At 38.4% G+C, this 27,992-nt stretch overlaps 1 protein-coding gene across 1 annotated transcript in view; it reads left to right on the top strand.

Moving 5' to 3' along the window:
* Window positions 1-27,992, top strand: part of PTH2R (parathyroid hormone 2 receptor) — a 60,575-nt gene that overhangs the window by 14,404 nt on the left and 18,179 nt on the right. Inside the window, exons 3-8 of the mRNA XM_070956784.1 lie at window positions 2,038-2,151; window positions 2,247-2,368; window positions 2,873-2,970; window positions 4,887-5,073; window positions 6,392-6,545; window positions 17,026-17,086. Of these exons, the coding sequence (XP_070812885.1) occupies window positions 2,038-2,151; window positions 2,247-2,368; window positions 2,873-2,970; window positions 4,887-5,073; window positions 6,392-6,545; window positions 17,026-17,086 (736 nt within the window). The remainder of the gene's footprint in view (window positions 1-2,037; window positions 2,152-2,246; window positions 2,369-2,872; window positions 2,971-4,886; window positions 5,074-6,391; window positions 6,546-17,025; window positions 17,087-27,992) is intronic.

Here is a 27,992-nt window from a genome sequence, read left to right as displayed (position 1 = left end):
GAGAACCTAAATCTCAGCAGAAATACAATGGAAAAAAAAAGAAATAGAAAAAACCATGTTCACTATAACTGGTGATTTAATAAAGCATGAGTAAAGATAGATAAACAAGAAAGAGAAATGAATTTAGATTGATGCCAGGCAGTGAAAGGTCTGATCCTGAATTTTTTAAAAAATCACTGTAATAGCAATGAATAATGCAATTTAGAAACATAAGAAAGCAAAAATTTCATTTAGTAAAAGAGCTTCCCACACATTTAATTTCCAAATATAGTTCCCCTCTCCACCCCCTTTCTTCTCTGAAGTGATGAAACTGAGGAGACAAAATATGTTTTGCTGTTTATTTTTCTGGCTGTGTTTTATCTTCAGCTATGTGTATCAGTCATGTTGATGCTCCCTCTTCCCCTTCAAACATTGTCTGGGAGATCTGAATGCAGCTGGTGTGTTGACTGCACTAAGATTACCTTAACTAGGATGGCACTGGGTGGCTCAGATCCAAGACTGCCTAGATATAAGACATACGAATATGCATAGAAACAAATGTGCAGATTATGGAATGGTGACATGAACATGGGAATCTAATATTTTATCTATAGCAGTGTGCACTGTCCTGCAGTTGTTTTTGCCAAAAACAGGTGTTTGCTTCCAGTTTTACATTGAACAAGGGGCTTGCTGCACTTTGCTTAATGACCATAGATTCACTTAATGACCATGGTGATTTACTTAACAATCTCTACAAAAATAGGTCAAAAAATCAAGTTGGTCACACAATGATCCACTTTAAGACTGTCACAACTTACAAACCATAATGGGAGGCTCCCTTACAGTTGTAAGTTGAAGACTACCGGCAGTTATTTCTTAGTCTCTGAAGAAAGACTGATTTGAGACTGATTTGCTCTCAGCCCAAATCAACAATTTCAGCAAGCCGATTGGGTTCTCTGCATCCCCCTTGCCTCATCATATATAGATAAGCCTTGTTGTGAGAACTAAACAAGCACACTACAAAATATATGGACCTTGTAACTAAGTGGGAAGAATGCTAAAGAACAACAGCAACAACACCCAGATTAATGTACTATGAGCTGTGTTTGTCGGAATGCTGCATTTCGGCAGGTACGGGAGTAGTGGAAGAACGAATAGTTGCCTCTTAAAAAGACAAAAGAAGACCTTGCCCTTGCTTGCTGAATTCCTTGTCAATTTAGTGAAAGTGAGTGGAAACTACAAAGATACTAGAATTTCCCTGAAAATTTATATTTATTTCCTTCCAAAGAAAAGAGTCCTGTTTTGGGGACTTTGGTCTGAACAAACAGGCATTCTAATCTATTTTCAGAGAAGGTATTCTCTGAGCACTGAGCATTCAGTTTTGGCATTGAGTGTACAATCCCAGAGATTTAAGAGAGGATTTTACCCTTTAAATCTGAGCTTAACTGAATGCCTCTATTGAGTAAAAGAGTTGGTATTACATTACATTACATAGAGTTCAAGCAGGAACATTTACTTGGTTGTCTTTATATTGAATTTGGTGGGATTATTACTTCTAGTTAAGGTAGTGCAGGGTTGTGGCTCTAGGACCTAAAAAAACAGTTCACTCATAAGCAGTAGGGCTGACTTTTAAGTAGAGGGAAATCTTTAGCCATCCTATTTCACAGAATGGTTGCACTGATGAAATGATTCTTGGCAAAATATAGAAATATGAAATGAATAAGAAATGTGGAAAATAAGCAAGATGGCATGTTACTTTCTTCAGATGCAATAGCCTGCTACTATAACAGATAATATGGCTATTCTATAATAAACATATACACAGTCAAGTGAGTATTGCAATTATTTACCAAAATGAGAGAAAATGCCTGTATTTTTGTTCCCCTTTGTTCATAGCTTCAGTTTGTGAAATGGAAAGTATATTCTCTCATTCATCAGTAACATTTCCCAGCTAATTTGGGTGAAATATTCTAAAAACATTTTTCATGTGCTTTTTAAATGAAATTCTTCAAGCAGTTCCATGGCTTCTCTTCACAGCTACTTTATTTCATTTTTCAGCAGGAGAGGAGTGCTTTCCCGAATGGGATGGTCTAATCTGCTGGCCCAGGGGGTCAGCAGGAAAAACCTTAGCTGTGCCTTGCCCTTCTTACATCTATGATTTTAATCATCAAGGTATGCTCCTTTTCCTTTTGAATTATTGACCTTGCATAGTATCAGGGAGAAAAAAAGATCCTCAAACTAATGGAAATGTTAATTCTTTCTTACAGGAATGGCCTTCCGACATTGTAATTCAAATGGAACATGGGCTTATGTGCTCAGTTTAAACCGAACATGGTCTAATTATTCTGAGTGCCTCCATTTCCTGCAAACAGAAATCAGTCTGCAAAAGGTATGGGCTCTTAATCCAGATAAGGAGAAGAGAAACAAAATGGGCTATTGTAGAAATATTGAGCACCTAAATATCTCTAATGACACATGATGCCATCTATAAATATGGGACAAAAAGAATTAAACAGGTTAGATCTTCTTCTCCAGGTCCCTTGGTCATTTTCTCTTTTGTTACAGAAGAGATCTGGCACATGCTCAGAAAAACAAAATAGAAATTAGTTGTCTAACATACTATTTCCTGAGAAACTTTGCCTTTATGTGGTTCTTTAGAATATGTGACATCTTTCAATGTGCCATGATTAGACTATCTCTGAAATTAGTAGACTAGCTCTGAACATCACAACTGTAGTTGTTAAGTGCATTCCAGGTTCAGTTCTGTTCTGTAAAAAATACATGTAAGAAATTATTGATTTTTAACATGAAATAAATTAAAGATAAAGTCACAGCTAACAATTCTCTACCCAAGTAAAACTGATATTGAGAAGTTCTGCTGTTGTTTCTTCAGAGGAAATTCTTTGAACGTCTCTCTGTCATGTATACAGTGGGATACTCCATTTCCTTCTCCTCTCTGGCTGTGGCTATTTTCATCATTAGCTACTTCAGGTGAGTGATTTACTGAGGTAGCAGCAAGTGGAGCTAGGGCAAAAACTATGTAGATATTGCATTCACAACACACAAAGACAAAGACACATATCTCACCCTAATCCTCATACCACTATCTGGCTGCTTTACTCATCATATTGAACCAAAACATGGTTTGCTTTACCTTGATATGAAACGTGAACCCAGGCTTTGTATTTCTAAGTCATAAGCATAATATGTGATCGGTGATGGTTACAGACCATGTTTAAGGCAATCTATGGCTTAATATGATGCAAATCTGGTCTCTTTCTTCCTTTCATTTTCTCAAAATATCGCATTGTAGAGAGAAAGAAACCAAAGCTTAAGCCATGTCTTGGAGCAAGCAGAGGTGATACTGAGTGGGGACCTAATTAGATGACAGGGAGGGGGGCAAAATGGAAGGAGTCATATTTATAAAGACATATTTATTTTATTTTTTATTTATAAAAATATTTTTATATTTATAAAATATATCTATATAGTAGTGTTTCATCCAGATTAGAGTACTAAGAAAAGCTAGTGCTAGCTTTAGAGTAGAGCAGAAAGGAATATTAAAAAGTAGAAATTGTGAGGGGGCATCATCTCAAGCTTCTAATGGTCTAAAGCCCAAAGGGGAGATAGATAAGTCAGGGGAAGAGCCATAAACAGTGGAGATGAGATACTTGAGTGGGATGCACAGGGAGGCTTTCAGAGCTGATTTTGGCTTACAGGCCACTGATTCATAATCACTTGTTTAAATGAGGCCTAAATCATACCGCCATTCATCTGCAATTCATAGTCTTCTGCTGACATTGATAAATGAAACAGGATAATAAAATCGAGTTTCATGGCTTAGAATTACCCATATCCAACAAAGTATCTTGGATGAAATTTCATTCCTCTCTCTTAAACACACACGTGCACGTATGGTAAGTTGGAACAGTTAAAAAAAAAACAGAAGAAATGGGTACATCAGTGTTTATGAAGATGAAATCCTAGGATTCTGAACAAAAGAAGTCTGAAAAGGATTAAATTTATTCTCAGCTCCTTCTGTGGCTGTAATCTCAGTCTTCCAAACCCTGTTTAGCACCAAACTTCTGCAAGTATAAACAATCTGGATTCACCCAATACATTAAACTTTTATTTATCTCAATGATAGGTTGTTCAATAAACCATGTAGATGGGATCACATATCATTCTGAACTCCAAGCCACCGTTTACAAACATCACTGAGTTGAGCCAAAACAAAATAGGTATAAACTGGAGCATTATGGATTATTCAGCAGGGGGGTGGGGGTGGGGTGTTGGGAGACTGCTCTCTGAAAAGACATAACAATAGAGCTCAAGCTCAATCCTTCCTGTGCAAAACACATCATTTTACAGCTGAATCATTTCTGGAAGCAATGTGAAATATATAATCCATGGAATAATTCATGGAGAAAATGTTTTGTAACAGGTATTTTTGATTAGAATGTAGAAAAGATTATTTTCTCTCTCTCAAATGATCTTGGACGAAAATAGTTTCTGATTTTAAAAGCAGGTCCATTGAACTGTATTATGCACTTATCTGTATTAGTTGTCCCTCTTCAAAATTGTCATTTTGTCTTTTTTTTGTTTGTTTGTTAAGATTAATACAGCCACTTCATACCCACAAGACTTTGTGATGCTTATTGATCTGGCTCCTTTTTTTAAAAAAAATATCCAAATTCAAGAGGAAAACTACCAGTAAATAATGTCTCATAGCTATTTATTAAGATATCAAAATGGAACTACCATGTTCAGAAATAATGCATCTTTAAGCAATAGATGCCAGAGACCAAAAAATAAGGGAGAATTTTAGTTTCACTGCCTCATTGGAAATAGACACTAAACAATATGATCCTTCTATGTCCCCTTAAAAAGTTTTTTTCCCCAACTAGGAGGCTTCACTGCACCCGGAATTGTATACATCTGCATTTGTTTGTCTCTTTCATGCTCAGAGCTATCAGCATTTTTATTAAAGATAAAGTTGTTCATCCTCATTTTGGAGACAAAGATTTTGACTCACTACTCACAAGTGACCTACAAAATATTATACAGACTCCAGTAATGGACAGATCTCAATATGTAAGTATTGCACTCTCTTGTTTTTCAAGTTCCTCACTCCAGAGTTTCCTCAGCCATCAAAGCTATTAATTCCAGAGGCAATGTCTGTTCCATGAACATTTCAGTCCCAAAACTAATTTCTGGTCCTTTAAGTGATGCAGACCCCAAATCAGTAGTCATTGGTTTCCATACTTGTGCTGAGTATTTCTGTGTAAATATATGCCTTTGTTTAAAGTAATTTAGGATCAATAAAATTTAATGGCAATATCTGAGAATATATATTCATTTAGATTGCTTCCCAATTGAAAATACAGGGATGGGAGTATAATTAACCAGGATTGGTGAAAGTAGAAGATAATTTTTTTTTGATGACCTATTACATAGATTAGAAATGCCATCTGACCTGACCTGCTGTAGCATTTTTTAACTCTGGTTTACATGCTGGAGCATCTGAAGGAATAGTAAGAGTCTTGGGCCCACCTTTGATTGGAACGGTAGCAGAAACCCTTTCTTTGCTTGTAGCTAATCTGTCCACCTTACACAAAATCTTATACTGATATTCTGTTGGCAACACTTTTTGGCACTAGAGTAGAAGACCAATTTATTGACATGGATATATCCAATCCAGGGTAGTTGTTTGAATTTACACTGTTCAGAAGCCAGACTATGAGGTCTGCTTTGTCTGATTGGGCTATCATGCTATAAAACATTAAGGAGTTCAGTGCTTGTGTTGGGCTATATAGAAAGCTACTTCACATTGGTCACATTTTTCCCCAGATCATTATTGATGAATCAGCTTTGTTTGCTTACCTGTGCATTTGTGAACTTCAACTTCTCAATAGATCTTTGTTTTTTTAAGGAAATACATCTCTGAATCAGATAGATAGATAAAGATAGAGATAGATAGATATACAGACAGACAGACAATATTTGCCTTCCAAATATTCTGAGCTGTATTTCTCACTTTCTTTGGCTATCTGGGATTAATGGAAGTTGGTACAACACAATTTAGTTGCTCATTATTGCTGCAGTATACCCCAGTGAACTATCTCAAGCAACATTGGTATCGAAAAAAATGTTAATATAAGGCAGGCAGCATTTAAATATTTTGCAGTAACTGAATGGGGATGTTTTTCCTATTGAATTCTGTTATTGTCACACATTTTAAGTATGTCTCAGAAGACAAAAAAAAAGTTGAAAAGTATAAGTAGCTCTACTCTTAGTTTTAATGCCTCATTATATCTATTTAATGTTTTTTTGACAATGAAGTTAGTATACTGTTAGATTTAATTGTTTCCCCCAATACAGCTGCTGGATATTTTTTGTTTTTGATCAATAGGTGTGGTGCAAGATTACTGTGGTGATGTTTATTTACTTCTTGGCAACAAATTACTATTGGATTTTGGTCGAAGGTCTCTATCTACACAGCTTAATATTTGTGGCTTTCTTTTCGGAAACCAAGTACCTATGGGGTTTTATCTTAATAGGCTGGGGTAAGATACATTGTTTTTCATTCAAGAATTGGTTTTCTTTAAAACTGAGACAATACTATACCTACTCTAATTTATTGGAAAGGTATGTCATTAAATTGGCCTTAATTATATTATTGTATCCAGAAACAAAGGTACAAAGGTACTCAAAGCAATCCTAGACGACCATATATCAAGTAAGAAGCCTAAATTAGTCTTACTTAGGTCCCATTGAAATTAAAATTAAAACTCTCAGTAAATATCCCATTAATCTAAATGTGATGTAAATTCCTATAGGATTGCATTTTAGACATTAACATTTGCTTTCATCTCATTTTGAAAATAAGCTTTTACTGGATGTTGGGTTTTGGTGGTCTCTGTGTTTGGTTGTTTTCTTGCAGATGTTACATTACCGGGTTAGGTAATATCTTTAGTGTGCACCAGTGATGCTACTTAGCCAGAAAAGAAAATGTTTTCAAGGAAACAATCAAACTCAGAGAGCACCAAGAACCAAACAGTAAAACTGAGCTTCATAGATTGTTTTCTACTGGATATTCTTTTGTCAGAGAGTGTGCTTGTCTCATAACTATTTCACAAAAGAACATCACTATCACTTATGTAATGTATCTAATAATTTTACTAAAGAAAGTAATGAATCAAAGTAAGCAATAACTTATATCTCAAGATTCTATAAAGTTATTTTTTGCCATTATGGTTTGGCCGAGTAATGAGAATTCATTTTAACTGTGATAAACTAAGCTCTTTTGTTTTTGCTTGCATTTGGTAAGATAATTCAAAAATCACTACAACTATTAACAGAATAAAGTTTTATCAATTATGCTTGCTAATCAAGATTTTGCTATCCTCTGGCATTTTTTCTAACAGAAAGAGAAATAAACCTTATGATTTTTTTTTTATTGAAAAAGTTTTATAATTACATTTTCTCCCCAATTTCCCCCCCCAGCCCTCCCTGACCCCCCCTAACCCTCCCTAACCCCCCCTAACCCTCCCCTCCCCCCCGGACTTCCACAGAATATAATCCAAATCAAAAACATATTTTATAAAACTTGAACCCCTCCACCCCCTATATATTTTTCACATCTTCACAAAATTCAATTATTCTATCTCTATGTGATACTTTCAATTAAAAGCTATCTGATATTTCCTAGTTTGATATTTATTCTGCACATAATCTATCCACTTTTTCCACTCCCATACATAAGTCTCTTGTGAGCGATCTTTTAAGTATGCTGAAATCTTCGCCATCTCTGCAAGCTGGCCATCTTCAAAGTCCATTCATCAATAGTAGGCATAGCTTCATTTTTCCAATATTGACCTATCAGTAATCTTGCTGCTGTTATCATATACAATATCAACTTTGTTTCACCCAATGTAAAACCCTTAACTATACCCAATAAAAACAATTGTGGAGAAAACTGAATTTTTTTCTTCAAATCATTCTGCATGACCCACCAAATTTTTATCCAAAAAGCCTTCACTTTCTTACAAGTCCACCACACATGATAATATGTGGCATCTAGGCAATCACATCTCCAGCATTTTGGTTGAACATTAGGGTAGATGCACGACAATTTCTTAGGATCTAGATGCCATTTATAAAACATTTTATAAAAATTTTCCCTCAAATTCTGCGACTGTGTAAATTTAACATTCTGAACCCATATTTTTTCCCATGTTTCCAACATCACTGGTTCTGCAAAATTTTGTGCCCACTTTATCATGCAATCTTTAACCAATTCAGTTTCTGAATCCCTTTCTAACAAAACATTATAAACCCTTTTAATATGCATTGGACCTTTCTCTTTTATATGTCTAACCAATTCTTCCTCATACATCATTATACCAGTTTTTTGGTCCTCTTTCCATCTCAATTGAAGTTGATTATACTGTAACCAAGTTAAATTAATCCCTTCTTCCAACAGCGTTTCTAAAGTCTTCAGTTGCCATCTGCCCGCATCTGCAAAAAGAACTTCTTTATATAAAACCCCCCCGAGTGACATTATATTTGTATTCTACATGACATGACCAAGATCCAACCATAACGGTATTTTGTAATCCCATTTGAATCGGTGCTTCTTCCAAACTCTCATCAAAGAGTCTCTAAGTATGTGGCTTTTGAATACTTTATCCACTTTGTTCTCATAAAATAAGTAAGCATGCCAACCAAATTCAAGATCAAAACTTTCTATATTCAATATTCCAATCTTTTTCCTTCCAAACCAATCACTTGCTTGCGTCAAAGCTGCTGCTTCATAATATAATTGTAGGTTTGGAAGTTTAAGGCCTCCCCTTTCTGGAACATCTTGCATAATTTTCAGTTTAACTCTCGGCTTTTTCTCATTCCAGACAAATTTATTCAATCCTCTTTGCCATTCTCTTATGATTCTTGATGAATGTATCTTTTCTTTTATGTACACTGAGAGCGTATGCACCAAGACAAATTCCTTGTGTGTCCAATTACACTTGGCCAATAAAAATTCTATTCTATTCTATTCTATTCTATTCTATTCTATTCTATTCTATTCCATTCCATTCCATTCCATTCCATTCCATTCCATTCCATTCCATTCCATTCCACTCCACTCCACTCCACTCCACTCCACTCCACTCCACTCCATTCCATTCCATTCCATTCCATTCCATTCCATTCTAATATAGCCCATCTTCCCATCCTTCCTACAGCTAACTTAGTCCCATGCCTCTCTTCATTCCATTCATTTTTTAGTATAGGATTTGAAGACTGAATTTGGATGCTTGTAAACCTTGGAATGCTGCAAGGGGAAGAAAGTCCAATTTTTTTTTAAATTTGATTTATATGCCGCCCTTCTCTGGAGACTCAGGGTGGCTTACAATGCGTTAAGCAATAGCCTTCATACTTTTGTATATTTATACAAAGTAAGCTTATTGCCCCCCAAACTGGGTCTCCTCAATTTACCTACCTTAGAAAGGATGGAAGGCTGAGTCAACCTTGAGCCTGGGGAGATTCGAACTTGCAGTAATTGCAGGCAGCTGAATGTTAATAACAGGCTATTAGTCTGCTGCGCCACCAGGCTCGTATTTCATTAAAATAAGATGAACTAGTGAATGAAATTAATATGATTACTCAGCATATCTTTATGTTCTCCATTTGCCACATTAAATATTACAGTTTGGCTGTAATGTTTGGAAAGTCTCTGGAAGCCATATCCAAAACTTTCGTAGGGATGGGATGTGATTATTTGTCTATCCACTAATAGTAAATTTAAAAGTCAGTGAAATACTGATGAATGTATTTAATAGTTGCATTTTGCCCTTCATTATTAGGCTTGGTTTTAAACCATAAGGTAAAAGAGCTACAAAAATCAAGAATATACATTGAATATTGCCCATCTAGGAGGGAGAGAGTGCTTAGATCTGGCCCGCAGTGCCTTAGAAGTCTTAGCCAGAAATATTCAACAAGATGAAGAAATAAAAGGAATGGAAATAAAAAAAGAGAAATATAAGCTACAGGCATTTGCAGTTGACTTGGTTTTTATATTAGAAGACCCATTAAAAACTGGACCGAAGTTAATCAGAAAGAAGAATATGGGGAAGTTGCAGAACTGAAAATAAATAAAGATATGACAAAGATTTTAGTTAAAAATCTCACAGATACATAAAAAAGAGTGTTGATGGAAAGAATTGATATACAGATGGTTAAAAAAGTAAAGTACCTAGGAATACAATTAACAGCATAATGTGCAACAATTAAAGATGACAATTATATGAAACTGATGCGACAAATTAAACTAGATTGGGAGAAATGGAAAGATCTGTAATTGTCATTAATAGGAAGAATAGCTACTATAAAATTGAATATTTTACCAAAACTATTATATTTATTCCAAACAATTCCAATACAATTGGAGAAAAGTATTTTGAAGAATTAAACAAAATAATATTAAAATATATTTGGCTAGGGAAAAAAGCAAGAATAAGTTTGAAAATATTGCAAGACTCCAAAAAAAGAGGGGGCTTTGGGCTGCTAGAGTGGGAATTGTACTACCAGGCCTCGGTACTTACATGGGTGAAAGAATGGACCAATTTGAGGCATAAAAGACTATTAACTTTAGAAGGACACGACCTTCAACTAGGTTGGCATGCTTTTTTATGGTATGGGAATAAGATACATAGTTACTTTCACAGACATTATGTTAGAAATGCACTGTTATCAGTATGGTTTAAAATTAAAAAACAACACTACTTGAAAATACCAGTCTGGCTTTCCACAATGGAAGCACTGATACATCCTAACGTTATTAATATGGAAAAAATTGTAAGCTTGTAAAGATATTTTGAATGAAAAAGGGGAATTAAAAACCAAGCAGGAACAAGGGATGGACATTGCATAGTGGCCACAAATCAGTGGTGGGTTGGTCCCAGTTCGGTCCAGTTCTTGCGAACTGGTAGTAATGGTGGCGGGAGGCTCCGCCCACCCGCCCAGACGTCATCATGAATGATCTGCACATGTGCAGAAGTGTGCGTGCTCCCGTTGTGAACCGGTAGCGGAGGTAAGTAGAACCCACCCCTGCCACAAATGCAGATACAATGTCGATATGAGAAAGATGCTAAAATGTATGGTTTCAATAAAGAATCAACAGAATTGGACCAGATATTAACTGGAACGGATGAAAAACTGATAAAGAAAATATATTGTTACTTGTTAGGTATTAAACTTGAAAGTGAGCAGGTAAAGGAGACAATGATTGTTTGGGCTAAAAATTTTGGATATGCAATAGAACTAGACAAATGGCAGAAATTGTGGGATAGAAATGTTAAATTGACTATATCAACTGCATATAAAGAACATTTGTATAAAATGTTCTATAGATGTCATTTTTCACCAACATGACTGGCAAAAATGTATAAGGATAGATCTGCTAAATGCTGGAAATGCAATCAAATACCAGGTTCATATTACCATATGTGGTGGACATGTCCAAAAGCCAAAAAATGGATGAGAATACATACTTGGTTGGAAAAAATTATGAAGCAGCATATAGACATGAAACCAGAAATATTTGTATTGGGCATTCTGCTGGAAAAATATGACAAAGGGACTATATATTTGATTTTACATGTATTAACTGCAGCTAGAATTGTATATGCTCAACAATGGAGGTGTGATGAGATCCCAACAGATGAGAGTGTCATTAAGAAAATATTAGAATGTGCAGAAATTGATAGACTAATGCTTACTATTAAGGACAAAGAAGAAACTGAATACTTTTTGACACGGAACTTATTTTAGCAATGATTAGACAATAAAAACAGAAGTTAGAAATGCAGGGACATAAAAAGGATAAATGTTAAAATGAAAATTTGATAAAATAGACAAGCTAAATATTATTGTTATTATAGTATCAATGTTATTGTGATGAATGTTATTGTAAGCATTTTGATTACAATTGCCTAAAAACAACTGTACCCAGACAACACACAGTTTGATTGAAATGGAATTTTTACATCTTATTGAAATAAAGTAAATAAAACATTAAAAAAAAAGATCTGGTCTGCGGTGCTGCCCTGAAAACAGCAAAGGACTGGCCCGCAGTGCCTCTGCCAGTCAGAACGTTGCAGGAGGCTGTTGCAGCCAAATATGGAGTTCACAACGGCCGCGGGCTGCCCTCCCAAGCTCCGTTTTTGCTAGCAGAAGGTTGCAAGAAGCCATTGCAGCTGAAAACAGAGCTTGGAAGCCTGTTTTCGCTGGCAGAGTGATTGGCCCACCACAGGTGCCCCCGACCTGAGTGATGAGCTGGCTATGTCCACCCTGGCCATGCCCACCCTGGCCCCCCAAGGTCAAACACAATCCTGATGTGGTCCTCAATGAAATCAAGTTTGACACCCTGCCTTATGTGGTTCCAATTTTCAAAAAGGGTAAAAAGTGGAACCAGGAAATTACAGACCAATCAGTTTGACATCAATACCTTGGAAAATCCTAGAAAAGATACCCTGTTTCCCCCAAAATAAGACATCCCCTGATAATAAGTCCAATCGGGCTTTTGAGCGCATGGCAATAAGGCCAAGCGCTTATTTCAGGGTTCAAAAAAATATGACAGGATCTTTTTTTCAGGGAAACTTGGTAATGAAGCAGCAAATTTGTGAGCACCTAGGAATGAACAAGGTGATTACTAGAAGCCAACATGGGTTTGTTAAAAGCAGATTGTGTCGAACAAACATTATTGCTCTCTTTGATAAAGTACCTAAATTAGTGGATCAGGGAATTCCATTCTCAATAATTTTTTTCATAGAAGAAAAAATGAATGTAATGGATGTCTGGGATGTTTTTGCTAAATCACTCTCCTCAAACACCTTCTATGTGTTATACCACTTTAAATGTTTGTATAACATAGTGCTATTTGGTATTATCTATGACTAGAAAGCTCTTTGATTCAGTAAAAGTCCAATTTCATGTATGCCATTATTTCCTGTCGATTTTCATTTTGTGTGCTATATTTCTTTGATGTGCTTATGTTTTCTCAGGTATAACTTGATTTTAGCACTTTATATGGATTCTTATTGAATTATTAGACTTTTTCTATTCTGTAAATAAAATGCACATTTTAAATTACTTAAAGAAATATCTATATATAAATCAATTTGCTACCATACATAAATTCTTATTTCCAGCAAAAGCAGTCTATTCAAAATTGTACATCAAACTCTAGACTCCATAGATCAGATAACTCATGTCATAGGGATTTTGAAGGCTGAGACAGGAACTAAAAGTTCCCAAGTCAGATAGATGTAATGTAAACATATAACTGCTTGGGTTCAAGGCATGATAAATTTCTAAGAGCATAAAGTTCATCTGGATAATTGGAAGATGGATTTTATTCAGTTTAATTTGGATAGTATAAATTATTGGGCTATAATCCAAATAATTATTGCTCACTAAATCAAACCCAAATCAATTTTGCAAAACATAGGCATATTTCTTAACAAAGTGTGATTTGGCATATGGGACCCAGACACATCCAAAAATTGTTATTAAGCTGTAATTTTAATGACAAGAAACCAGTGGTGGGATTCAGCCAATTTGCACCAGTTCAACCAAACCTGTTGTTAATTTTTTGCGTAATTTGGTGAACCGGTTGTTCCCACCACTCCTCCCCCTTCCCCCCCCGGGGTTGCCATTCAGGGTGGGGAGGCTGCAGGGGCATGACTGGGAGCTGCGCTGATCAGCTGGGAGGCAAATGGACCGGCCGCACCGATCAGCTGGGAGGCTGATCAGTCAGTTCAGTCAGACCTTCCAACTTTGCGAGATCTTTTTTTCCCTGAGAAGTTGGAAGGTCTGATTGAACCTTTTTTAAACTGGTAGTCACATGGTCTTCTTTTGTTATTCTGCACACAGGAGAACGGAGCTGGAAAGTAGGTTAGTGAGGAAATGGTGGTTGCTCTGGAATGGGGTGGAAGTGAGGATTTTGCATTATGATTGCTTATAAGTAAGTAAGAACCAGTAAAAGAGGAATGGAAAAATCCCTATCTATAGATCAATGTTTTTCAGTCTTGGCAAGTTGAAGATGGCCGAACTTCATGCTGCCATGGGAATTCTGAGAATTGAAGTCCATGCACCTTAAAGTTGCCAGAGTTGAGAAGCATGGTCTACACTAGAATTTAGGATTTTCCATTCCTATTTTATTTAGAGTTTGGTGCAATTAAATCAGTTGTGGTTTCCTTAACAAATAGTGATTAAAGCGATATGAACCATTACTGGACTTTTTGTGAGAAACTAAAATTAAAAGTTGATCTGGGCTTTGATGATTAGATATGGGATTATGGAAATAATGTAGACAAATGTTAATCTTAGAGTAAGAATTTGGTATATATTTTACTTATATCTGTACCAAAAAAAGTTGGAACTCATTCTTTTTTGGTTTTCCTTCTTTTCCTCTTTCTTACACTTTCACTCTTTTTCTTGCCTGAACCTTTTGTTTTTTATTTGTTTATCCCTTAGCTTTGTATTTTTTTGATGTATGAAGGATCAAAGACTCAGCCATTATAATTCTACATTCCTTATTTACAGAAATCATATCAAAATTTAGAATGAAATCCACTGGGAGCTATCTCATATAAAGCAGGCTCTGAGTCCCTCTAACCAAAAAGTGTTTATCAATAGAAGAGAATATTTGTAGCTCAGGGTTGAACTGGGGGGTCCTTGGTGGTCTCTGAGCTTGATGATTGTCTTGCAGATGTTTCATTACCAAACCAGGTAATATCATCAGTACTAGAAGGGAGTGGAGTTTGCTCTTATTTTCATATACTAGTGGCTTACCCTATCAGTGTTGATCAGTTGCTTCACAAACAGTGTTTTCATTGGTGCCAGGTCTACAGCCTCAGGCAGAGAAGGGCTATTCTGCACCCCTCCCTCAAATGTTCTTTAAAATACAGAGTTTCCCAACATTCCTTTAGGAACCTCCAACATGCAAACTCTGGTTAGTCATCCTAAAATGAATCCTTGTTCTGACCTAGGCTTCCTTAGAAAGTAAACAGTACAAACTTAGTCCCGGAAAACCTCTTTTATTTATACAACTGTAATTTACTTTCATTTACAATCCATAAGGCTTGATAAACAGTCTTTCAGAGGAAGGTTATCAACACCCACCTATCTCACGTGGAATGCTTCCAGAGAGCTAATTTCCAGATGCAGGGCAAGGCCAAACTTGGCACAGAATCACAAACAGCATTTTCAAATCTTGAATCGGCCAGATGAACTAATTGCTTCCTGCAAAAGCTCACGTCCTGTTCGCCTCTCTTTTATGTCTTATGGGAGGGGCCAATCATCTCCAAGCCTTACATCCAAGTTGACCCTGTTTTCTTAATTGTTCCTGTCTCCTGGCAGCTCTGTGCATGCGCACACTGGGAACAGACTCACACTGTTCTTCTGCCTTGCTGACGCCAGCCTCTGGAGACTGGAGGCAGCAAAGAACTACCAGATGGCCTTGGCCCCCTCTCTGCCTCTGACTCAGAGCCATCGTCTGAGCCTTCCCCAGATTCCAGGACTGGCCAATGTTCCTCCCCAACCTCCTTACTGTCTGAATCTGCTGCCAGCTCTGCTGGCCGCTGGCGGGCCACAACAATCCTCTTTACCTGGAGCTTCAAAATTTGCTGTTTGCTGGGAAGATGTGTAGCTAAAAGTCAGTCTACAACGGGGTGAAATGCTCCCGGTTCGGACCGGATCACCCGATCCGGTAGCGATGGTGGTGCGTGGTTCGGAGAACCGGTAGCAAAAATCCCTGCCCCTCCCCCCATGCCCAGCTGAGCCATGCGATCATCAGAGGCTGTTTTTTTTACTTTTAAAAGCATTTTTTCTACAACCTCTTCGGCCGAAAAAATGCTTTTAAAAGTAAAAAAAAAAAAAGCCTCTGATGATTGTGTGGCTCAGCTGGGATCGTCAGAGGCTTTTAAAAGCATTTTTTTCTGCAACCTCTTAAGGTTGTAGAAAAAAATGCTTTTAAAAGTAAAAAAAAAGTTGGCCACACCCGCTCAGTCACATTACCCCCCCAAGCCACGCCCACAGAACCGGTAGTAACAAATTTTACATTTCACCACTGGTCTACATTTAGTGTACATCTGACGGGGGGGATATTTCTTCATAACCAAACAAAAGCACTTTCACCCCTTGTTCGCTGGATCTGGATGTCACAAAGCAAAGCCCACATTTCGTAATTAACCCCCACGCCCCGTTTTGACTAGTAGAGTGCTGCAGGAGGCTGAATGCTGCCACGCCCCTGGCCATGCCCACTCAACCACACCTACCAAGCTGGTCATTAGGGCAGAGAACCGGTTGTTAAATTATTTGAATCCCACCACTGCAAGAAACATTACATTCATAATGGAACATAATTGTGTTAAATCTATTCATGTTAATTCAATTTCAGTATAAATTAAATCAAATTTGGTTTTGTCTCCGCCCCACCAGCTACTTGTTGTATCATACCCTGCAAGTCAGATGGAAGCCCCATGCCAGAAAAAGTTTTGAACATCTGACCTAGAGCTGTTTCCTCTGAAGGGGGAGCTGATCTGGAGTTCATTTATTATTTTAAGGCTACTGTTGGAGGTGCTACTTCTTACAAAAGGCTGTGTTGCAGTTTCTTTCTACACTGAGTGACAGTCGACCTTTTTTCCTATACAGATTTCATTGGAAGTGACTAACATTACAACAGGTCACTCGCCTCTCCTCCCTCTCCTCTGTACCTTGTGGATAATAGATATCTGTGCTCAGAATGCTAACCTCTTGCAGATGCTGAGTGTTAGAAGCACCCAGGGCTATGCAATTGCTTTGAATAGTGATCTCTTGGAAGTTCTACTCCATTGAGCAGAAGGCACTTTGTTCCCTGTGGGGCCTGCTCTATGCAAATTTTTCCGTTCCTTTCCTTTCCCTGAAAAAAGGGGATATTCTATTTTTATTTCATTTCTCAAGAGAAGCAATTAACAGTAAGCAATCCATTTTTCATACTTATAGGTTTCCCAGCTGTCTTTGTAGCGGCCTGGGCAGCAGTCAGAGCAGCAATGGCAGATGCAAGGTAAGTCTCGGCTCCCCTAGGACCGTGTCCACGCTCAAAGAACACGCTTAAAGCCAAGCTGGTGTATCTTCATTTAATCGTGGCAATCAGCGCTTACAGAAACCGGAATGCAAAGCTAGCAAAACAAAGACGCAGCTGTCACGCCCTTGCAAGCGAGTCCTTATATAGTTCCTTCCAGATTACATTCAGCTGGAAGGTCTCGTACTTCCTCATTTCCTTCGGACGTACTGGGATGCCGTCACTTTTCTAGAGTGTTCTCAGAGTAGTAAGCTAACCCCACGCGACCCCATAAGGCACCCGTGCACATAAACGCCTACTCGGAAGCCTATTCCACCACCATCACCCATGTGGCTCAACCCCCCCCTTCCAGCCGGGTATCCATGTTCTGCCGGTGCATGGACATGATGTCGAGTGCTTCTTGACGCTCGACAGGCGGCTCCCCCTACCAGGCGTCCGTCTAAGAGGAGGAGACAAAAAGAGATGATATTAAGGGTCAGGTAAGGGATGTGGTTTCTGGGGGTTTGCTTTGTGGAACTTTCTCAGTAATCTGGGGGCGTTTATGTCTTTTACAGGTACCCAGGATGCTTCACTATCAGGATACCCTGTCCAGCGGACTAAATAGTATAACTGGCCTCTACGTAGTTTGGAATCGATGATGTCTTGTATTTCATAGTGGGCACCGGTTACCGGGCCAGGAGGTGGTTTTGGTGTTGTAGTGGGTGTAGTGGCCGGTTTTAACAAGCTAGAGTGGAAAACCGGATGGGTCTTTCCCAATAAGGGGGGTAGTTTTAGCATGAATGTTACGGGGTTAATTACTCTAATGATAGGAAATGGGCCTATATATTTGGGTCCTAGTTTTTTACTTGGTAATCGTAGCTTTAAGTATTTTGTTGACAAATAAACCAGGTCTCCGATCTGAAAAGATGGACATGTAGCCCTCCTTTTGTCTGCCTGGAGCTTGTATTCATCGGCTGCCCGTGTCAAAGCGGTTTTTACGTGAGGCCACACAGCATTCACGTTAGTAGCCCAGTCGTTGGGAGTCATAGGGTTTTGGAGGGAAAGGTCTAACTCCGGGATAGCAGGGAAGTCCCTCCCCATGACTACCCGGAACGGAGTAAATCCGGTACTCCGATGTACTGCGTTATTGTATGCCGTTTCAGCAAATAGAAGGTAATCAACCCAATCGTTTTGTTGGTAGGTAACGTAGGAGCGTAAGTATCGTTCTATCATGGCATTCGTGCGTTCAGCAACACCGTTCGTACTAGGGTGATAGGCTGAACTAAGGCCCTGGGTTGACCCTATATCACGGAGAAACCCTCTCCAGAATCGGGCGGTGAATTGTACCCCTCTGTCTGATATTATCCTCTTAGGCACTCCATGCAAACGGTAAATATGTTGTAGGAATAAACGTACCAGGCGTCGGGCAGAGGGTAAGCCTTTACATGGAATAAAGTGGGCTTGCTTTGAGAAAAGATCGACTACTGTCCAAATAACGGTATAACCTCTGCTACTGGGAAGGTCTACAATGAAATCCATGGCTATTTCCTCCCATGGTCTGTTTGGTTCGGCTACGGTTTGTAATAAGCCCAGTGGCTTCCCTGGTTGTGGCTTGGATACCGCGCATGTGTGGCATCCCCGGACGTATTGGTCAATGTCTTTCTTCATTTTAGGCCACCAGAATTGTCTGCGCGTCAGATGTAGGGTTTTAAGGAACCCGAAGTGTCCGGCGGTTTTCCTATCATGGCACTGGAGTAACACTCGTTGTCTCAATGTTGCTGGAATATAGAGTTTATCTCCCCACCACGCTAGGCCATCATGGTGGGTTAGGGATGCTGCATTGTTTTGTGCCCATGAGTCCGTCCGAATGGCTTTCCGTAAAAGCGTGAGCCAATCCTCGGTCTGCGGGGCTGTCAATACATACGCTTTTAGGGGTGAGATTACTGCTTGTAAACCCTCATCTCGTTTACTGTGATATTGCGGCATCCGTGACAACGCATCCGCTAAAAACATTCCTCTAGCTGGCTTATACACGAGGGCAAAACGGAACCGCTGAAAATATTGTGCCCATCTCACCTGTTTTGGGGACAGTTTCCGAGGTGTTTGGAGGGCCTGTAGATTCTTGTGATCTGTCCAGACCTCGAACGGTATGGGATTACCCTCCAGTAGGTGCCGCCATGTCTGTAACGCCCATTTTACGGCATAGGCCTCTTTCTCCCACACTGCCCAGTTCCTTTCTGCGGTTGTAAATTTTCGGGAGGTGTATGCACAAGGCCTTAACATACCGTTCGCATCTTTCTGCATTAGAATAGCTCCTACTGCCACGTCACTAGCATCCGCTTGTATTACGAACGGTTGTGATGTGTTAGGGTGTATTAATATGGGTTCAGTGGCAAAAGCCCGTTTAAGATTTTCAAAGGCTTGTTGGCATTCAGATGACCATTGTAGTTTGTATCCCGGCCTAGGCTTTCTCCCAGGGGCCACCACACCTTTTGTTCGCAATAGCTCCGTTAATGGTAATGCTGTTGTTGCAAAGGACGGAATGAAATGTCGATAAAAGTTTGCAAAACCTAAAAAACTTTGCAGTTGTTTACGGGTTTGCGGAGCTTTCCACTCTAAGACCGCAGCTACTTTCTTCGGGTCCATCTGGATACCAGTACGACTAATTCGAAAACCTAGATAATCGATCTCCTCCCGGTGGAACTCACAGTTTGAGAGTTTTACAAAAAGATGTGCGTCCAGCAACTTGGTCAGGACCTGTCTAACCAGCTGGACGTGTTCTTCCATTGTGTCAGAGTAGATCAAAATGTCGTCCAGATAGACTAAGACGCCCCGATATAGGTGTTCATGTAAAATACCGTTTATAAGCTGCATAAACACCGCTGGTGCCCCTTGTAGACCGAAAGGCATCACCAGGAACTGGTAGCTGCCGAGGGGAGTGTTAAATGTGGTTTTCCACTCGTCTCCCTGACGTGACAGCTGCGTCTTCCTCTCGGCTCCCCTAGGACCGTGTCCACGCTCAAAGAACACGCTTAAAGCCAAGCTGGTGTATCTTCATTTAATCGTGGCAATCAGCGCTTACAGAAACCGGAATGCAAAGCTAGCGAAACAAAGACGCAGCTGTCACGCCCTTGCAAGCGAGTCCTTATATAGTTCCTTCCAGATTACATTCAGCTGGAAGGTCTCGTACTTCCTCATTTCCTTCGGACGTACTGGGATGCCGTCACTTTTCTAGAGTGTTCTCAGAGTAGTACGCTAACCCCACGCGACCCCATAAGGCACCCGTGCACATAAACGCCTACTCGGAAGCCTATTCCACCACCATCACCCATGTGGCTCAACCCCCCCCCTTCCAGCCGGGTATCCATGTTCTGCCGGTGCATGGACATGATGTCGAGTGCTTCTTGACGCTCGACAGTAAGTGGACATAAAGCAGAGGTGGGTTTTTTTTCCCCAGTGGAAGGGCAATAGCTACGTTACTGGTCCTTTCTGGGACACTATGTGGGGAGAAGAGGAGAGACAATTGTTGCAAGCATGAATGTACACAAAAATAAATACTATTGGGAAAAAAATTGCAGGGTGTATTTCTGGAGAGCATTGATATATTGCAAGCTGAGAAAGGTGCTTTTCTAGCCTTTCTTTTTTTTACCATGAAGCTTCATCGAGAGTTGCGTTTACTGGAAGTCGTGCATTAAATGCTGTACCAGCCTAAGAGATTGTGATCCCTGCGATGCATGCATGCACACACACACACGGAAGTAGATTTTCACAGCAGGGAATTAATATATTTGCATCTTCCCTGCTGCAAAATACATTTGATTTTGCTAAAGACTCCTTCAATCCTTGTGCCTTATGGGTCAGACATTTTGTATCCTCTCTGATATTCAAAGTCATCATAATAGAATATGCAAATAGTTCAGAATTATACAATGCTCTCAGTGAGGATAATAGTTGTCAGGAAATACCCCTTTTAACAATCCAAGATGAATTATTCCAAGGAAACTAGAGAGTAAATTGGAACAATGACTGCACAGTTGTAGAGACTGCAACATTTTGCCACCTACAGTCTCTTAGATAACATCCAACGAATGTGTGAATCACAATTATGAATAAAAAAAATAGATAAATATATGAGTTACTACAGATCTGAATAGAAGTACTTAGGTCTGGCACTCTGGAATGTCTTAAGAAAAAAATACATACTTTCTATATATACACATGCTGATTCATGCAGTACATTACTTCATATGATTCATGCAGTATATTACTTTTAGTTGATCATTTTGGCATATCTTAATCACTGTATGGTAGTGGTGGCCTGCCTCAGGAAGGAGTATGCTTATATTTATCCTTATCTAGATCATCATCTCATTGGTCTTCACCAGGATCAAAACCTCTGGACCAGTGGTGGTATTCAAAATTTTTTGCTACCAGTTCTGTGGACGTGGCTTGGTGGGTGTGGCATGGCTTGGTGGGCATGGCAGGGGAAGGATACTGTAAAATCTCCATTCCCACCCCACTCCAGGGGAAGGATACTGCAAAATCCCCATTTCCTCCTGATCAGCTGGGACTTGGGAGGCAGAGAATAGATGGGGGCGGGGCCAGTCAGGGGAGGTATTTACCGGTTCTCCGAACTACTCAAAATTTCTACTACCGGTTCTCCAGAACTGGTCAGAACCTGCTGAATATCACCTCTGCTCTGGACTGATTTAATTTTCTAGTGAATTTGCAGAGCAGTACAATAGCTCTGCAAATTCACTAGAAAGCTAAATCAGTCCAGAGATTTAGGAGACCAATTTTACAGAGCTTGTCAGGTAAATTTAGAGCACTGAACAAATACCATTACCAAACTCTATAGTCTGCAGACATTTTACAACAAGGATGGGTTCCTTCATCCTTTATAATTGATTCAGGTATATTTTTAGGTAGACATTGCTCAGGAGTTTCACATGACAGTCCTCATTTTGACTGTAGTGCAATGGTCTTTCTATTTCTAGTCATCCACAAAGAACAATAGGCATGGAGCCCACTCCATGAGTTAATCAACATGGCTGTTAACCTCTGAATCTGGAACACTCACTGAATGGTTAAGATGGCACAAGGGATGACCATCTGGTATGCCATGGAAGCCAAGCACAATATACATTTTCTAAAACTCCAAGCATCCAGTTAATATTGTATGATCTCTAGTTCTTCCACTTAGATCAACAAGCTTTTGTTCTTAGAGACAATGAGACCGTATGCAGATGAATAAATTGGGGAGGCATGACAGATGCTATCATGTCATGATAGATGCTATCAGACTATAAGTACGAGTTAGGGTTCATTTTCTCTCTCTCTACAGAACATATTCTAAACCTTCCACAATATGACAAATTCATTCAGATAGATTTGGATCCAGAGGAAATTAATACCCCAAAATGTATAATTTATAATGAAACAATATAATGAATAATTGAAACCTCAGTGGTAGAACTCTTGGTTTCCCAATCAATTGCTAGATCAAGAAATTCAGCGGGGTGGGGGTGGGAGGCAAAGCACCTACGTGCACTTGTCACTGAATGTAGAGAGTAAGGAAGATGACCTAGATGGAAATACGTTGTTGTTACTGGGGCAAAAGGGGCTGAAACAATGGGATAACATTTGGAAGCAGCTCAGGGAGACAACTCCCAAATACAGTGAATATAAGGAGGTGGAGATATAGCAAAACAGACACTGCAAGATTGATGTCAGGCCCACTAGGTAAGACCACACCAGGAAATCAACTCCACATGATGTCTCAAACTATTTTTTTTAAAGATATGCAACAAAATCTTGAAAATAAGGAGATTCATATTTGAAATGCATATTCATTCACAAGTTTCCTCTTTGAGATCTAGACTAAAGCTGCTTTCTAGAAAGGTTGCTTTCTTTAAACAGTCATTGCAGTCAGAAGAACTTTAGAACTTGGAACTCTTTCTTTGAAAAAAAGTTGTCTTATTTCCTCCTAGTTGTTTTTCACTTCAAATTTAACACTGAAATTTTCACTGTTAACACTGAAATATTTCACTGAAATAAAAACATTTTTTCCTTATTTTGCCCTAAATTCAGATTGGGGAAAGAATGGTGCAAATTAGATAATTGGACTGGTTATGAAGGCTTATTTGTCTTGGGAAGATGAGTTTCATAATTTCTTTCTTGAAATCCATACTTGGTTGAAAGTTATCCATAGCAATGATCTTCAGACATAGGACGATTTGCATTTCTTGTTCTTATGGGTTTCAGCTGGTGGACGTTCTGACGTGGTGGGTTGCTACCGGTTCGTCCCGGATCAGGCGAACCGGTAGCAGTGGGGGTGGGAGGCTCCGCCCACCCTCCTGGACGCTTCTGCGCAGGCGCAGAAGTGTTGCACCTGCGCGCGCCCACATCCATGAGCAAACCAGTAGCAACGGGTTTTGAAACCTGCCCCTGGAGTCACAGCTCAGTTTTCTAAGACTGTTGAAACATCAGCTTTTTCTACTTTCTTAGCCAAGACACTCTTGAGTGTGTTTTAGTAAAAGACGTTTTCTCTATTGTAGGAAAATGGAACAAAGATCCATGTGTATGTGTGGAAATGCTATAGTTTTTCTGCTATAAATCGTGAGAGTGATGATCTCATGCATGTTCTTTGATGTGTTGCTAAGTTTGTCCATTGAACTGAAAGTAGGTAGTGAAGCAAAGGTTGATGAGTTTCATGAATTGGGTATTTAAATATTAAATATTAATCTATTTGTGGTGGTCTTCTTTCTGTTATTATATCTTTCCTCCCATATGTCTTCATTTCTTTCTTTCTTTTTTCCACGAAGAAACAATGTTTAAAAGAGATAAGATATGTATATGTGGTATGTTATGTGAATGTCATATATGTTATAATAAAATTACAAATTAAAAAAATATTAATCTATTTGGTTAGGCTGCTGCAGTAGATCTTTCTTCCCCTCTATAAGATTTTCAAGCTTTTTAAAATGAGTACTTCAGCTATATTATAAGTTGGGATCCTGATAATGATAAAATTGGACAAACTGATATGTTGGGTGTCTGTATTTTGGAGCATCAGCAGAAGTATGAAAGATTCACTGCTTTTCATCCACCACTGTTCTTTTGTGATTTGATCTTTCTTGGTGAGGCTGTTGACAGTTTTTGTTATTTAGTTGCCCAGTTTCTATATTGAGTTAGTATTTACTAGGATGTAAGTTTCTTTGCCCCTCACTAGTTCTTTGGCTTTCTGTATGCATTGCACTCTACCCATGATAACAGTGGTTTAGCCTTTGTATGCTAATAGGGTAGTGAGGTTTTGAGGGCTGCTTTGGGTTCTGTTTTGAAGTGGCTCTGCTTCTACAGTATATTATTTTGAGTTGCAATATAATTGTTCATGTTATGTTTCTTGGCTCTCTGTGGTAAGCCTTGTAGTTTTGAATGCTGCTTTCAAGGCTGAAAAATATTCTATCTGGCATCCTCTATTTTGTAGATGAGACCTTTCGGAAGATACTATGTTTTGTGGTAGATAATGGGCTGCTAGTGTTTTATGTAGTCTAAGGTGAGCATCCATTATCATTAGTTGTACCTTTCTTTAGCTGCTTTGCTGAGCTATTTTCCCCACAGTTGCAGAGTTATAACTGACACTGGTGGACAAATGTAATAACAGTAATTACTATGAATGTAAACAGAATTTAATTTTAGAGGTATGTATGTAACCACATGGCACTCATTTGAAGCCATCAGATCTGGAGCTTTCCAGGTTGGTCAGGTTTGGCAAGCATGTAAAGGATAATTTTGATAAAGCAAAGATAGTATCTTCTGTAAAACTAAAAAAAACATGCCTGGATAATTAATAAACAGCATAGACACAAAGCTGCAGTGAAGTTGGATTACTTTTACATTAATAAAGAGGTTAGATGCCATTTTGTAAACCATGTTTGGGTATGGGCTGATTTGCCTTCTCAGGAGAGAGAGGCTTCCTCTCACTTACATAAAAACATGCTTTGATTCATCTGTACATACTAATTGGTGTTTTTGTGCTTTCCCTTTAAACCTCTTCTTAATAAATCTACTAATAAGATCTCAGTGGCTTGTTCCTTGCTTAAGTCCCAATTGCTATTCCTTGTAATTGATTCTGATAGCAGCAGACTTTAAATATTTAGGGATGATTTTTCACTCAACTGGCAGGTGTAAAACATCTGTGACTTATGTTAAACCCTATGGACACTTGACATTTCATTTTTATCCCAGCTGTAAGTCAGCTTCCTATGGCTAAACCCCTGGCTTCTATTTTTTTTTTCAAAAAAGTTTTTATTTTTATTTCTCATAAACATATTTACATGTACAGTCATTTATTCACCATTTTTCATTCATCTTATCTTTTAACTTTCATTTTTGATTTTTACTTTTTTGGGGCTGCTCTTTTACCATTTACCCTTCTTTATTTTAATGTTGCCAAACAACTCCATGTCAACTACCTATAAGAGTATTGAGAGTACTGAAAGGCAAATTCTGAAGCATCCCCTACAGGTACAATTGAAATACAGATGCACATTCTGCCCAGTGGTAACTTTTATAAGGATAAACATAATGCTATAACATTTCCTCAGAATATTCTGGATACTTTGACAGATGGACAGCCAAAACCCAAATATCCCAATCAAATTTTAAATTTGGTCTACAGGGTTTGTAGCTGTTAGCAAGCTGTGTTTGTCTTCCTTTGGTCATTCAGAATTCATTATAGCTTTAAATTTCTGATTTCTGTAAAACAGTTTCTTTCTTGTACATGGCCACAATAAAAGTCTATCTGACTTAACTATCATCTGTCACAATGTTGGCCAAGAGAAGTGTCTGTTATAGTATTACTTGGTCTGTTGTGTGGATGTTTGGGTGGTTTAGGGGTGGGGAATTGTGGTGGGTGGGAGTGTGTTTGGGGATTGTTATGTGTGTTGGACCTGGTCTTTGGGTGTTAAGTGAATTTCGTTGTATGGGTATACTGTGTATACACATACAATGACAATAAAGTTATTATAATTATTATTATAATGCAGTTCAAAGACTTGATGAGTGTGCTAGGATTCAGCATAAATGCTAGTTTATCTTGACAATCTGATGTCAATTCTTAAAATATTGGTCTGCTGAATTTTATAATCTCAATCTAGATCTTGGGATCTAGGTTCACCGATAGGATTGGGCTCCTCTTATTTCATTCACATAATTTCTTAGGAATTGGGGAGAAAGGGGGCAAGGGAGGGTGAGAACAACTAACTTGATACTAGATGCTCTTCCAACTACCTAGGAATTCTCTACATGTGGAGTTCAGACTCGAATAGAATATTGAAAGAATTTTAGAGTCGAGTACTACTACAAAAAAAGAGCTTTATTTCTTCTTTATAATATATAACTGTTAAAAAGAAAGAAAATTGTTCAAGAAATAAATCTACTGTTAATAACTTTAGCTGAATTAGTCAGGATTCTAGCAGCTAAGTGCTGCTCTACATGAAGCTTATGGATCATTCTTTTGCATATCACTAAAATCATGCATTACAGTGATTCAGCCTGAAAGCGATTACAGCACAATTCATTATGTTTTAAGTTTTTTCTATCCAGTGTTGGTATAGCTGATGAATCAACCATAGCTGATTGATACTTTGAGCCTCCAAAACTATCTGAACTTGAAATGTCAACACTAACAACAGGAAACAGGAAACAGAAAGCAAATGCAAACTTGCAAGACGAGGGATAATTGGAACAGAAATTATGATAATTTTGAAATAGTTCTTAGAATTCTGCCGGATTGGGAAACAGAATATTGACTCAATGATGTGACTGCAAAACAGACACACACATATTTCTATTTCCATAGAAATAAAATGTCTGGATTATGGCCAATAATAATTCTGCTTCACTCTGCATTGGTCATACTCCATTTCAAGTATGGTGTCCAGTTTTTGGCATTGCACTTGAAAAAAATCAGTCAAATTGGAAAAGGTTTTGAGCTGTACAATGAGGACAATCTGAAGACTAGAGAATAAATCCTAAACAGAGCTTGAAAGAATGATGAAGACTTGGTCTTGGAAAGATAAATCTGAAAAGTATATGATATTTGTCTTTCTTGAAGAAAGTTGCAAAGTTTATTCTTCTGGAGTATGCAATATGGTGTATTTGTAAATGCATTTATATTACATTCCTGTGAATCTAGGTGACTCTGAAGCCAATAAAAGATTTAAATTAAGAAACAGATCCCTTCTAATGGTCTAACTAAATGTAGAAGAAAATTATAATAGTAAGGGGACTTGAACAGTACAACCCGTTATCCAGAGAGTTAAGGGATTACCCTTCAGTGGAACTATTTAGGCAGAGGCCGCTAGGCAGTCATGCAGTTAAGTCTCACTGGACTTCTGCACTCAGCAAAAAGTTGAATTCACTGCCCTCAATTCTCTGTATGAACTCTGTTGAAATAAATAAGCTGCAAATCTGCTCTTTCAGGGGAGATGTAACCTAGCCACCCAAAACAGTTTCTGAAAGAAACAAAAAACATCTACTCAGACCAGTGCAGCCTTATAAAGATTGAATTTCAGTTTAATTATTTCATCCATCCTATTATACTAGTTTAGCGCCCTCATCTAAGTTATGTGTCTGATAGGTATACAGTTGAATGTTACAGAAGACTGATAAGACTTCAGCCAGTCTAAAACCCTTGGCTGATTTCATCCAAAAGCTTCATATAGGTTTTTAAGAATATGAGACATAGGATAGAATGTCACAGGAATCCACAAAAAGGTTCTGTAGAATCTGTTTAAAATGGTCATTAATTCTGCCTTTTGAAACTTTCTCCTAAAGATCAGAGTGAAATAATTGTGTCCTGCCTTTACACATAGCTCACTAATATTGCTATCAATACACTGCAACC

Source organism: Pituophis catenifer, unplaced genomic scaffold (genome assembly GCF_029215685.1).
Source record: "Pituophis catenifer annectens isolate HBS135680 unplaced genomic scaffold, rPitCat1.0.hap2 SCAF_1, whole genome shotgun sequence".
Taxonomy (NCBI): domain Eukaryota; kingdom Metazoa; phylum Chordata; class Lepidosauria; order Squamata; family Colubridae; genus Pituophis; species Pituophis catenifer.
Note: the sequence above shows the minus strand (reverse complement) of the source record. Positions and strands in the feature narration are given on the sequence as shown.